The sequence below is a fragment of the Echiichthys vipera genome (genome assembly GCF_963691815.1).
Source record: "Echiichthys vipera genome assembly, chromosome: 12".
Lineage (NCBI taxonomy): Eukaryota > Metazoa > Chordata > Actinopteri > Perciformes > Trachinidae > Echiichthys > Echiichthys vipera.
The window spans coordinates 13,537,506-13,552,051 of NC_139837.1; the positions used below are offsets into that span (position 1 = coordinate 13,537,506).

General features: G+C 39.9%; 1 protein-coding gene across 1 annotated transcript in view; it reads right to left on the minus strand.

The window, feature by feature from the left end:
• Nucleotides 1-2,885: 2,885 nt before the first annotated feature.
• myo6b (myosin VIb) overlaps nt 2,886-14,546 on the minus strand; it is a 35,313-nt gene continuing 23,652 nt past the window's right edge. Inside the window, exons 26-34 of the mRNA XM_083923681.1 lie at nt 14,061-14,211; nt 12,103-12,311; nt 11,924-12,002; nt 8,955-9,115; nt 8,722-8,772; nt 6,313-6,416; nt 4,848-4,982; nt 3,672-3,890; nt 2,886-3,127 (exon numbers count right to left, since the gene is read on the minus strand). Coding sequence (XP_083779807.1) covers nt 2,928-3,127; nt 3,672-3,890; nt 4,848-4,982; nt 6,313-6,416; nt 8,722-8,772; nt 8,955-9,115; nt 11,924-12,002; nt 12,103-12,311; nt 14,061-14,211 — 1,309 coding nt within the window. The 3' untranslated portion in view covers nt 2,886-2,927. The remainder of the gene's footprint in view (nt 3,128-3,671; nt 3,891-4,847; nt 4,983-6,312; nt 6,417-8,721; nt 8,773-8,954; nt 9,116-11,923; nt 12,003-12,102; nt 12,312-14,060; nt 14,212-14,546) is intronic.

Genomic DNA, 14,546 nt, shown 5'->3' on the forward strand with positions numbered 1-14,546 from the left:
TAGACAGAAAGCTATGGATACTGAGGTGAAACCTAATATTTATTCTTTGTATTGAATGGTAGGAACATTTCCTGTGTACCCTTGGCAAAGGTTGTTCTTTCCTCACAATGAGGTATTTATTATTTACAAACTGATACACATGGTGGTATCTGAAGTTTAGTCTGTAAAATGTTGTTTATTGTAATGCTATACTTTACCATTGTTGTGTCTCAAAAAGAGAATTAATGTATAAGCTGTTGACTCGGGTCATGACTTATTGTTTATAGAAGTATTGGCTGCTGAACTGTATTTATCAGTCTGTCCTCTTCAAAACAACTCTTTGCATTAATCATTTGGCTTTTCACCCCTTTTTTATTACATATTTTGCATCTAAAAGCAAATAATAAAATGTTTTTGCATTAAAATGTTATGATTGTTGTTTTTTTTGACTGTTCAAAGATCTCCAAGTCAACAATATTTCTGGAATGAAAGGACAAAAGGTGTTCAAAACAAGGACACATCTACTGATCACTACTGTGAATTCTTTGGAATAACTAAAATACCTATAATATGAGGAGAATATGCACTAAAGAGGCCGTTAAGTACAAAACACGTCAGCAGTCAAATCAAGGTCTACTTATGGTTCATCAGTGTTTTTATTATGTGTTTATCATAATCATCTATCGCTGTTGGTTGTTAGTTTTTCTAGTTTTTTTACGCGCATCTTCCGATAGCTTACCTCATATTCTCAGAACCTTACACACTAATCCAAAATCACACACAAAAGCAAAAACTCCAAAAACCTCCTTGATGAAAAAACCTCTTCCTTTAAAACAATGTTATGTCTTTTCAAAATGTTATTTTGTGTTTAAATGACACACACACACACACACACACACACACACACACACACACACACACACACACACACACACACACACACACACACACACACACACACACACACACACACACACACACACACACACACACACACACACACACACACACACACACACACACACACACACACACACACACACACACACACACACACACACACACACACACACACACACACAGAGACTGAAGAGTTACTGTAGGTGTCTCCTCTTCCAACCTTACGTGAACCATACTTAACATAAAATAAACGTATGTCATCATCATATGAATAGACATTTCTAGGAACCAACTAAACACTGATGGGTTCAATCAAAAACCTACTTTTAATAAAAAGTGAAATACCCTGTCTTTTTTTTATTAGAAAGCAGTTAGAGGTGCTATATAAATACTGTGAAAGTATGAAAATGCTCAATCAGCAGAGAAATGCACATGGCACATGTTCAGAAACTGCTTTTCTATATAAGCTCCAGGATTTCTGTATGGTTGTGATGTCACAACATGCCACTACAGACATTCCCCGGCTGCAACGATGGTACAGAGAAGATGAATTCACATGTTTAAAAGGACATTATGAGATATATACATTTTTTTAAACATTAAAGCATGTGAACATGTTCTAGTAGACACCCAAAATGCAAGATTGGGATATAAAGTATATAATAATGTAATAATATAGGTCCTTTTAGGTCTGTTTTAATCCACTTGATCACTTTGTGGGTGTGAGCCTCAGCTCAGTGATGACATAAGCAGCACATTAGCGTTGGTGTTTAATTAAACTACACAGTAATCTTGTTTGCTGCTGTTACCATCAGGATGTCAGATCCATTTACAGGGCACTTTCTACTAAAGTGTGTTCTCTCGTCAGTTTTCTATAGTAACTTAGCACGGAAAAGCAATCAGGAACATGGGGGTGATACATTTATTGTCTACAGTATTCCAGTGTTAAGGCCAACATACAACCAGATCTCATTTTGAAAGTGAATTAGTTACAGCCGGCTACTGTATCTTCCAGTAAGTGTGAGCCTAAATTAAAGGTACTGCATGCTTGTCCAATGAAATGATTGAATGTTCCTGATCTAAGCAACACAGGACTCAAGTAATCAGCTTAATAAAATATTACATGAACAAACACACATATCACACACACACACACACACACACACACACTACATTGTCTGTGAAACAACCCCAAACCAACAAAACTGCAAACATGAAAACTAACTTCTACATTTCCCTCTTGCGTAACAAATAAACAATACAAAAAACGATTTCCTCTTTCAAGAATTTCAACAGTTAAGACTTTTTTAAACGCAGAAGGAACATAATAGATGGATAAAAAGATTACATTTCTAAGAGTAAAATAAACTCAGCAACTGAATCAATCTTAGAAAATACATTCTATGACTATGACTGAAGTTATTTTGTGTGGAGTCTTGAAAAAGTTTAGCCATCATGTAATTGTTTGTGTCAAACTTGCAGTAGTTGGACGACTGAAATATAATAATTTATATTATTATAAATACTTCTTCATACTTCTTATGAAATACAGTATATAGTTATAGAAAAAAATATTAATATTCAGATGACCATAAAGAATGAATTAAAAGACAAGATTGACAATTAAATCTTCATATTTTCTCTAAGAATCTTATTTATTGTCCCTATTCCAGACTATTAAGGTTTAAGGGTTAAAAGCTAAATAAGCTGTGCACCAATTAAGACTTTCTGGGTGAACTGCAGTGATAATGTAAATTTAAGGCTTCACAGTGGGATATTCCATTCAAGCACAGAATGAGAAGAAGACTCAAATGCTAACGCTACACCAATAAGATGTTACACTGCAAAATAAAGATATAAAAAGTGAAAAAAAAGAACATGAGATGAAGCGTGCCTACTGAGATTGTGTAGTGAGTATCTTCTTCTGTGGTTACTTCTTTTCATCCCACAAACCCGCAGGTACGCCGCACTGCCCTTGGATGTGCATGTTTATGTTTGTGAGTCTGTATCAGTGTCATGTTTCAGGACGCTTATCTCGCTGCTGTGGTTCACTTGAGGAGACTCTGAAGCATGGCGGTGGCGTATGTGGGGCGGGCCTGCTTGTTCTCAATGGCTTTCTTCAGGTACTGAATTCCATCGCAGCGTTCCCAGATTTCTTCAAACTGCCTGGGCAGGATCTCTGCCCCCCTCTTCCTGGTCAGACCCGTCTCCTCCAGACTCAGTTCACACATCTCCATGTCGTCTTTTCCTGAGTGGTGGATAAATATGGAGAAAGTTTACTGAAAGGAGGTGCACACATATTTTTATTCAGTCATCCATTTACTGTACAATAACTCACCGTGCATATCTGTGCATATCAAATTGTGCTCAAACAATCAGTTGATGTACAGAAATTAAAAATTTGGATGTAAAGGATTTTGCTGCTTTACTTTGATTTTTATAGATTTCTAAATTATTTCATATGTTTTGGGTGTTTGGAAATAGTAAATAACGAACTAATAACTTTTTAGACTAAACCAACCAAGATTGGGAACCTTTAAAGATAAAGAGATACAAAAGTATATTTCTTTTTCACAAAAGTAGGCTTTATGTAAAAAAACTTTTTGCTTTGAAAAAAAAAAAATCTGTATTCGGTTGAAAAGCTCCCAACTCTTGTCCAAACTCAGTCCATGACCTGAGATGAGGTCACAAGTAAATACTGCTTCTTTTTAAAGACTCACAAGCCAAAAAGGTCAAGAACCTCTGGGCTACATGGTTAACTGAATGAGATGCTCTCTCTGTTGCCGACTCACCTGCGACCAACACAATAGGTCGTTTGTCTGGATGAAGCTCCATCTGTCTGGCTATCCAGGGCCCATCGAAGTGGGCGTACCACCAGCCCTTCTTTTTGTTCTGCGGGTCTTTGTACTGGTCAGCAGGCCGGATGAAAGGAATGCGGAAATATCGCTGCTGGCGGTTCATGGCCACTTCCTGATGCTGGACCGTCATCGGAGGAGCTGGGTTCTGTTCAGCTGCAGTGTGAGTGTGATTGTACAAGAGATTTTTTTTATTTATTTTTTAATTACAGTGGATATTGTTGTTTATCTCCAGAGTAGCATTCACAACAAAGAATTTGGTCTTAAATAACCATAGAGTACTCATGTTTTGGGAACAGAGAACAAGCTGAGTACGACTGAAAATGAAAAGTACGAATAATAAAAGTATGAAGCTTTCAAAACATACAAAATCAAAAAGCACACAGGAAATGCCCAAGTAAATATCACATGGAAATGCCAGCTAAAGCAGATTTTAGCCTGTTACGGAATGGCCATAATAAGACCCCTGCTGCATAAGCAGAGGCTGAGAACAACACACGGCTTTCAGGAGCTATCATATCAAAGGCAAGTAAATATAGTGAAGTGGAAGCGATGGTGTATCACAGTGAAAACAGAGAATGTCCCCACCAAATGAAATGTTTGTTTTTAAGATGAAAAAGAAGAGAAATGCAGAGCACTGGTAAGCTTTAAAGCGGCTAAAAAACGTGTGTGTGTGTTTGTGTGTGTGTGTGTGTGTGTGTTTTTGACACAGACTATGCTTGGTTGAGTTGAGAATGAAATGAGCAAAGCAGTGAGCTGTCTAGCAGCAGCTACTGAACCTGACAAGGCGTGGCTGGCAGTTTACTTGCTAATTAGAACAAATATTTCTGACAGAGCCAGGCAGAAGACAGCTACATTTTCAGGCCGTGGCGTCCCGTCGGCTAACTGAATGTTAGAAAACACGGGCGGGTTATTTGTGTGGAGGTCATTATTTCCTGCTAATGACAGCGAGAGGTGCCTGGGGTGAGACGCGCATGTGTCAAATGAATGCGGTCTATTTATATGCTGTGTTGGTGAATATACAGATTTGTGGTCATATCCACAGGTGAAGCATTAAGTCAAAGTAAACCACAGCCAAAGAATGGAACGACAAAGAAAAATTTCTCGACTCACCATAGTCAGTAACAGATTTAGGAGCCCTCTGATCACTCCCGTCATCGGTACGTTTCTTGTTCTTGGACTTCCATGCGTGATAGACCTTCAGACGACGGTGGAACTCCTCTCTGCAGGCCGCCAGCAGCTCAATGTCTGTTCACACAACATGACAACAGTGAATGCAGGAAATGCAACAGGCAAAGGCTGAAATGAACAATTCCATCAGCATCCAAATAAACTGTATTATTTGACAACGCAAAGCTGGATTCTCTGCTAGTTGAAATAGTTCAGGGAGAACATTTAGGGAATAAAGTATTATTTATCGGACATTAGTTCATTTTGATGAACTTAAAGGGGACATTTTTCGGGTTCATATTTCTATGGTGTGTTTCAATGGCTGTCTGTCTGAATACCTGTATTCACTCTATATTTTAGCGCCTGACTCTTTAAGATCCCATCCAGAAAAAGTTCAGTCTTCTCTTATTGGTCAGCATTTATGGATCTTTCACATCTACACTCCATGCACCATCATTGTATCAAGGGGATGACTGTAACATCACTGTAGCAGCACTTTCCACGTTTATATGTATAACAGAAGTCCTGACTGCTTGTTTAAAGGCACAGTTTCTGAATACAGGCCGTGTGCATATAACATAGCATAAATGTTGCATTTTGGCACACAGTAATATATACAACCTCTACCTGCTTTATAATAAAATTACTTTTTTACAATACGGGACCTTTAAGCTGTAACAGAGTATAATGAGGGGTTTAGGGACTCGTACTGTGTTTTCTTCTCTATAATGAAATACAAAGAAAAACATTCACAGCATAAGTGCTTTTAGTGAACATAAGGCTATAATCAGTCAGACTTTAAACACAGCTTTTTGGTATCACCAACAAAGCAAATGGGTTCCACAAATTAGCCAGATGTCCTTGGAATCCCACAGGGGATATCAGAGTCCCTACTAATCAGAGTCCTGTATACAGTGGAAATAAAGGCACTGACAAGTGTGAAAGCAGAAAGGCATCTGCTTTTCATGCTGACTGAGGAGAGAGTTGGCTGGGAATGACTAGGAAGGGCAGTAATGGTGATAATTTCCTCTCTCCACCAATAAAATACATGCAGATGAGTCGTAGCAGCTGTGGTAGCATCCTCAGATCGTCCTTTTGATTTTTCAGGCAAGACATCTTGTGTCCACACTCTGTGCAGCTGTAGCCTGAGCTTTTTAACAGTCTCTTTGGCTACGGAGAGGAAAATGGCACAGAGTGCAAATGAAAATTGTTTTAGGGGACCAAAAGTGCCAAAACATGAGCTGCTGAATTATGTAATGTGGGGGCTGAAAACTGTGAATAAATGAGTGAAAATAGCTGTATCATGCATTTCACTGAGAGCTCTACCAACTTGGTCTGTTAGTACAATTGAGTAAACGCACACTCTGTTCAGACGATAAAGGCAGCCTTATGCTGAACTTGTTCTCACCACAGGAAGTGTTGATGACATCTCGCAGCTCAGCATATTTCCACTTGCTGAGGTCATACTTTTTCACACCAGCAGCAGCTTTGGTTGCCAGCACTTGAGGACCCCTGTAGCAAGGTACAGATGAAGGTGGGTGTGTTAGAGGGAGAAAAAAGAACAAGGTGTAAAAAGAGGTAAGAGTGTGACAAGGTGGGAGTAACAGAGATTAAGGGTTTGATTGTTGTTCAGCGCTTCAAGTTTCACAATCAGGGAGGTGTCAATTTCTACAACAACAGCAGAAACAGCTACTCAGAAACACTAAGAAGTCTAATTATACCGGATCTAAGAATTTTAAGCGTAGTGTGATGTGGAATTATGCTGACAGACAAAAAAGATGAATATTAAAAAAATAAAACCGGATTGATTAAGTTCACTGCCCTTGGTGAGAAAATGAAACAAGATGCCTCACTTCTTTCAACCCCTTCTCATTGTCTCAGCCGATTAAATTCACATTAGAGGCCGGTCAGCAGGGGAGCTAAGGAGTAGAGTTTGTCCATATCATTGCAGCCTATTGTTTCAACTCCACTTAAAATGATACAAAGCTCTTCTAATGTTACAACTTAGGTGTGCTTGCATTATGTGTTTTTTTCTTCCAAGCTTGTTTTAACAGGGAATGAGAGATAACTGAAAGAAAAAAATAAAGTTGAAATGATACAGCAATGAATCTGAACTGCTGCAGAGTTTCAGCTACTTTAATGACTGCTGCAGCAGGCCTGAGCTCATGTCAGCCGCGTCTACAGCTTCCCTGCTGAGTACAGGCTGCTAATTCAATAATGCGGAGGATTTACCTCCTCTATTTACAGTCGGCATAGCTGCTAATGTCTCAGAGAAGAGGATTACCGATCTACGAATCATGAGCCAGATTACCATTACCATTTATAATTCATACTGACTGGAAATTTCAGGATCATCGTCATTGTGGTGTGTGATTGCGATGAACTAGGGGCTGAGGCCAGGACAGAAGGAGTGGAAGAGAAGCGATGGCCAGGGCTTTGCTGTTGGCAGTCAGTGAACAGGAAATGGATTGTTGTAGAGGGAAGAAGTTAGTCCTTTAGCTACTACGCCAGCAGTGCTAGTCAGTGTGTATACTGCTACTGCCCGCAGGATTTTAATGCGTTCAAGCTCAGCAGTGTGCACATGTACCACACGTGACCTTTGGAGCTTCTTTCTTGCAACAGATCTCCTTTTCGTTTCCGGGAGTCAGCTGAGTCACAGGGATAGCAGGAGACATGTAACATTGCCCCTTGTTGCCCGACAGGATTACAGACTATTGGATCAAATGTAATTTTGTGCTCACCGAACCTGCAGATAAGACCCGTGCAGGCTTTGAGAGAACTTCTCCTGGCTTTAAACAGGAGTGGGAAAATGGAAATTCACTCCCAGTTACACTATGGAGTTCAAATTATAATGAAGGTTTAGGGGTATGAAGTGGATAGCTAATGTATGTGCTAGTGTGTTAGAAATTACTCCTTGTTCACTACATAGTGCTATAAAGACAAAAGTGACCTATATAGAGAATATTGGATGAGTGAACAAGGGACTGATTTTGAAAACAGTTATTGTGCAAGATACATTAAACTGTAGGTAACCATGGGAACAGTACTATGCATTGTGCTCCTGTACATAACCTGTTACCTGTGGTTCCCTGACACACAGCAGAGCATGTAATGCTGAGTTCACTCTCAACACTAGTGAATAATTACAGTACTATTTTGTAATGGTATAAATAATGTACTTTACATTTGATATCACAGTGGTAAGAATAATTTGAATGTTGTAATTTTGTTGTCAGGGAATACATATTTATTTTCATCAAGATTCAAGCAAAAACTTCTTACGTAACTTATAGCGCACTTATAAACTATGCATGTACCCAGAGGGCAGGAACACCTAACTGAATGTATGAGTCAGGGGAAGCACATAGATAGTCAAGCTCATGAGCTCACCGCAAAGGACACAGACAAGCTCTATCCACTGCAGACTCATGCAGAGCCAATTAAGATCAGAGAGAAATCTGCAAACACATACCGCACATTCTGATCCCCCTGTCATTTATGATTTGGCGCACCATCTTCATTTTTGAGTAAGCGATTAGCACACATAATCATCCTTTCAATGGCATATCTTTTTATTATTCATGCCATATCAAATGGCACATACAAGACATCTAAATTTGACTGATGATTTCTTAAAATCAAAGGGTTTTTTTCATTGGCTTTGCATTGCTGGTATAATCCTGCACTTATTTTCGGGAGCTAAGGCATTTATGACTACCACAGAGGATAAGACAGACAGTGAGGGTTTGAGTGATTATTGTTGGTGTCAGGTACACTTGGACACGGGCAGTTACGGAAACCTGTGCTGGTATCTTACATGGCTCTGGCTGAGGATGAAGAGATAGGAAGACCTGAAAAAGACTCGTCACTGGGAGAAAACACAGCAACAGGTAAAAAAAAAAAATACAGATACACAGGCACACTTAGGTCAAAATGACAATTTGTTTAACCTGGAGGTTAGTGTTCAAACCGCTTGTTTAACTGCGCACTTGCATTCTGCACAAAAGCTGTTTTAATCAAAGGTGTGCATTGCGTTCACATATACAATACCTGCGCAGGCTTGCGTCTATCTGCCCCTCCTCAGTGATGAGCTCGGCCTCACTCTGAGCGATTCTCATGGCTAACTCCCTGTCCCTTCTCTCCTGCTCCAGTATGGTGGTGCGCTGGACCTGCTCCTCGCGCTCCAGAGCCAGCTGAATCTCCAACTCCGCCTGCGAACATACACACACACACACACACACACACACACACACACACACACACACACACACACACACACACACACACACACACACACACACACACACACACACACACACACACACACACACACACACACACACACACACACACACACACACACACACACACACACACACACACACACACACACACACACACACACACCGCACAGCTTTTAATGTGATCTACATAAACCTAGATCCTGTCTAAATACTGATGCTGCACTGTGAGCCAGACCATTCATAAAAATTAGAGCTCCGTGGTGTGCCCAAGCCTGATTAGACATATTTATCCAGGTTGTTGCTGCTAATGAAGCTTTACTGGTCATTTGTCTAGACACAACAGGGCATACAACAAACCTAATTTTTACGAGTTTGACCCAGATTATTTTTCACTTTATAGAATAGCCCATACTTTACTATACCTAGCCAATAGGCAACTAGTGGGCATTTATATAAAAAAGAAAAAGCAATAACTATATATAGCTGTATGTTTATGTAAAATATATTATTATTATCCTATTTCCTTATTGAAAGCCACTAATGAAGTCCATAATGGATACTCTTCTCGGAGGAACTTTAAAAATGAATGCCTCTCCAGTTAATAATATATTATTCATACAGTAGGATGGTCCAATCGGCAGCTGTGATACATGGCCAAGGTGAAGCAGGAGAACTTTAAATTGTGATGATGGCCTCAGTATGAAAGTTGGTGCAAGCAGGTTTTATAGACGCCCTTGTATTCAGCTCAAAATAGCTTTTTTACACAGATTTTATATTAAACCTGAAAATCACTACTGGCACTCTCCCAGTGATATTTGAACCTCGTTAAAAAATAGAAATTATTTGTGAAGATGAACAGCTTCTGAGGCAGATTTAAGCCTTTTTGTCAGGATCCTCTCGTGAAATGTGAGTGAGGAAATCAATGCATCTCATGAGCCTTATCCTTCAAACATTTGAGGGGATAAAACATTGGAAGTCTTTAACAGAGTAAGGTTTCCCTTTAAGGAAAAAGAAAAACTGCAGATTTGAAGACAGGATACTGTACAATAAATAAGGTTAGCTTGAAAGACATCATGGCACAAAGTTTGAATGGAGCAAGATATAGTGCTAGACTAACCTTTGACACAGCAGAAAATAGCAAAGAACACAATGCCACAAGTCACAGCAGACATCCTTAGAAAGTTTACTGCTGCAGCTATGAGTCTTGGAGCAGTGGATAAACAAACTTTGCAGAGAGTCTGCTGAGACATCTGGCTAACGGCAGCCTGGTATCAACTGTCTCTACTAGAACTCAAAAAAAGGCAGCATGCAAATGTCCAACTGGCCTTGGGTTAGTACTTGGATGACAAGACTTGGATGACAAGACCAAAGGAAGAAAACAATTACGAAAGAAAGGAGTGGAAAGAAATGGCAATTACACAAAAAAGTAACAAATTAAATGTGAGTGAGTGAACCAGGCAGAGATGGATAAAGGTGACAAAGTGTAAATGACAGTAAAAGGCATGATAATAAAAAACAGGGCAGCGCTAAAGTAACTCAGTTAGGAGAAACGCGGCAGGAAGTGGAATCATCAATCAAGTGGGCAACCCACTGGGAATCTGACCGATGTCGTGTTGCCGTGAGAGACCAAATTAATGTTTCACTCAGAGGGGAGAGCAGGCAATGTCTGACACTGAGAGGAAACATTAGAACCGTAACAGTGGTTCTGTGTGATTTTTTTTTTTCCTCCACTGCCCATTAACTACACACATACTTTACACTACATTCTTACATAGCAGTCATGGGATTCATTTGTATGGTCAGCATGATATTTAAAAAATAAACCTCATTCTTGGTGTGTTCAAATGCTTATGGAAAACGTACAGTTGCCAATTGACTTCCGAGGTTGATTTTCCCGCTTACTACCCAGTAAATGTACTGCAGCTCCAAAATACAACGGATGAAGACAAATCATTTCAGTCTCAGATGTTGGCGCCTGCTTGAACACCCCACTCCACTTGTTTGTTGCCATTTTGGCTGCAACTAGTGATTAGAGTTTATTTCTCATTGTCAATTTTAATTAATTATGATTTTAATATACAAGGTCAGAAGACAGTGAAAATACTCATCACAAAGTTTGATGAGTTTAAGTCGATGTCTTCAAAATAGCTTATTTTGAAGGGCCCTACCTACTGTCTGAAGATAAATGTTCCAGAAGCTGGAAGCTGGGAAATTTTGGCTTTTGTCAAAATTATTTTTCTATTTTCTATACATATATTTTACTTATCCATTAAGTAACATCAAGCACTTGGAATTCATTTTAATCTTTTAACCTGGTAATAAGGGATAAACCATAGTAATTCAGCGACATGATTCATTTTCCCACAAACAATACCGCACACTATACCGTAGAAACTGACCCAATGAAGGCCCAGCTCAGTCTGGGATTAGGATTAAGAAACCATGTTGCTTAAATGTGATTACAATGGCAGGGTATGAGCACTCAGTCGCTGCAGGGGTGTAGGGCTCAGTTAGCCCATTGGGAGTAAACATAAAGCTTAGAATAGACTTCAGGGAGCCATGAGTTCATAAACATCTGCACCTAAAAATGAATACAATCTCCCCCTGGTAAAAAAGACATATTAGAGTAAACGCAACTTGATATTCAACCTCATGTATGGCAGTTGTCATTTTTCCTTATCTTCTTACATTTCTGCCCCGGACTTCCCAACTTTTTAGCAGGAAAGTATATCAGTAGACCAACACAAAAATATTAGATTTTAGCATGGTCCAAACCTGTATTACTTTCTCTTCCTCCTCTCTCTTTTTTCTATACTCCTCATCCTGCTTCCTCTTCAGCTCCATCTCTGATTTCCTGAAACATTTGGACAAAAGAATTCTTCACTAAGACTGACAGACAACTTTGCGTTTACTAAAATTTCTACTGATTATCCTCTGCATCCACCATCACTTACAGTCTTCTGTCCTCTTCCTCCTGTTTGCGCCGTTGATCTTCCTTCTCCATCCTCTTCCTTTCTTTATCCATCTCCTCCTCAATGTGTTTCAGCCTCTCGAGCTCTTCCTCCTCCTGCTTCTTCTTTTGCATTGAGGACAGCAGCTGCTCTGAGCGTTTCACCAGGCCCTGGTACTCAGTGTCAATTTCTTTCCAGGTCATCATTGTGTTCTAGGGGTCAAGAGAAAGATCAGAACATTCACAAAACAAACATTTCTTTATCCAACTTGTGAACAATTCTCAAGCACAGTGGAGTTCAAAGCCATGAGTTGCTTTGAATGCCATTAATAATAGATGTTTATCAACTGATAAGATTCCCTCAGGATGGCATACATGCTATTATAAATTTGTTTGGATATGAGTTTGTTTACTTGCAATCAGGAGAGGTAACATTTTCGAGTGCACTTATAGCCTGACTCGGCACACACTCCACCGTTCCCATGTGGAAACAACAACACTGACTGACACTCTTGGCTGTCACTTGCACACTGCAGCCACAATGCTCAATTCCCCACTATACTTGTCAGACAATCAGTGGGAAGAGAAGAGGTCACAGAATTGTAAAGATTCATTAGAGTGAGTCTCTTACAGCGACACAGGGAGGGAAGATGACAAGGTCTTGTCCCAAACGTATAGAGGTCTGAATGACAGCCATTGGCATCTCATGCATTATTCACCATGCCAGACGCCCTGCAAGGAGCAATTTCTAAGACTCAGAACGCCATGGGGGTTACCTATATGCTAACAGAGGAAGATAGGGGAGTGGGTGAGGCTGACTGGGGTAGAGGCAGTAGTCAATTTGAGAGGGGATGTCATCCGCCTCATTAGCTAAAAAGGACCAAAAAGCATGCCACTTGTAACCTGCCCTCCTCCCCTCTCCATCCCCTAGTAGCAGAGTACAGGAGCAAAGGGGTTATTTAGTAGAATATTTTAATCTAGTGTGTCTGACTCATTGATCCTTTATCTGGCTGAGGTTTGTGCAAGTTAGAATCTGTGGACCCAACCATGGCTCTGAAATATCACTAACCGTGATGCTGACCTAGCAGAAGGATTTGTAATTGTGACTTTTTCAAGTCCTGCACTCAAGTCAGTTTCATCTTGGATCTACAATATCTATATCTTGTTAGCAGGGGTACAGGAGTTTGGGTGGTATTAAAAAATACAGAACCAAAAGAGTCGTTCATGAAGTGGTTTACTAGTCTGGGGTGAATGACTGTTTAAAATACTGACTGTTGATATCGCCTACTGGGTAAAGAGGTGCTTCTGTGTCAATCAGGATACTTGGAGGAAGCTATGAGCAATCTTATCATACCTGTTGATTGCATACATGTAACTACAGAGTACAGTCAATGTAAAGAAAACCAGCACTATTGGGGAAGTCAGTGCCCAGATGACTGGAGAGCATGTGGATGGGTTTGTGATAATCTGCTGTACCTACAGGGTCCAATAAGATGTGTACTTATTGCACAGGGAGAACTGGGATTTCACTAACCAAGTTTGATAATTCAGCAAACGTTTCTCTATATTATCTTATTGGAGAGGATTTGTTTTTTCACCTAGCTCTTATTTTTATCCCTAGTTGATTGCAAATATTGATTCAGGGAGAAAGAATGAGAAAGGCCATAGCACACCAGAGCATAATGTAGAACATGAGAAGGCTGGTTGTGTCGGCAGGGAGTTACAGGTTTGAATGCAGAGAACCATATAAATCTGAGGCAGTCATGCTTAAAGCATGGTATGGCTCATGGTGTGCTCTGAATAAATCTTTCCCTGATAAACACATGAAAAAGAACATCAAAATGTTTCATTGCTCATACTGTATCATGCTCAAAGCACCTGAAAAGCTGTTGACCTGAGCAGCTTCAAAGTCACAGGAGCAGTAATCCTTGGGTTATGTTAAGGAGGTGAACACAGACTCACCTTTATCTTTGCTAACAGAGCGTCTATGGAGGCAGCCAGCTCCTGAACCTGTTTGGCCATCTCCTGCTTGCCCTCCTTCAGCCCGTTAACCACCTTGTTGAACCGCTCCATGTGTTTCTTCAGGTTTCGAACCTTCACCATACCATCGATGCTATGGGAGAAGTGAAAAATGCAAACTTACACCTGAATATGCCATAAACAAATTAGAGCAAATGGCTGCTTAAAAGGGTTGAGCGGATAGAGCATCCTGACCACATATTCTGTCTCACTCTCAAATACATCGCAACTTCAGGAACTTTAACACCTTACAGTAGTTTTAAATCAAAAATAGATACATCATTGTTACGAATAAAACCCTTCATATTGAACTACATGTTAGTATGTTGGTATAAAAGATTTCCTCATGCATCCATACACATGCTGCCAATCACAAACACAATCTGATTCAGAAAATCTGAAAACCCATCATCTGGATGGCTGCTTTCA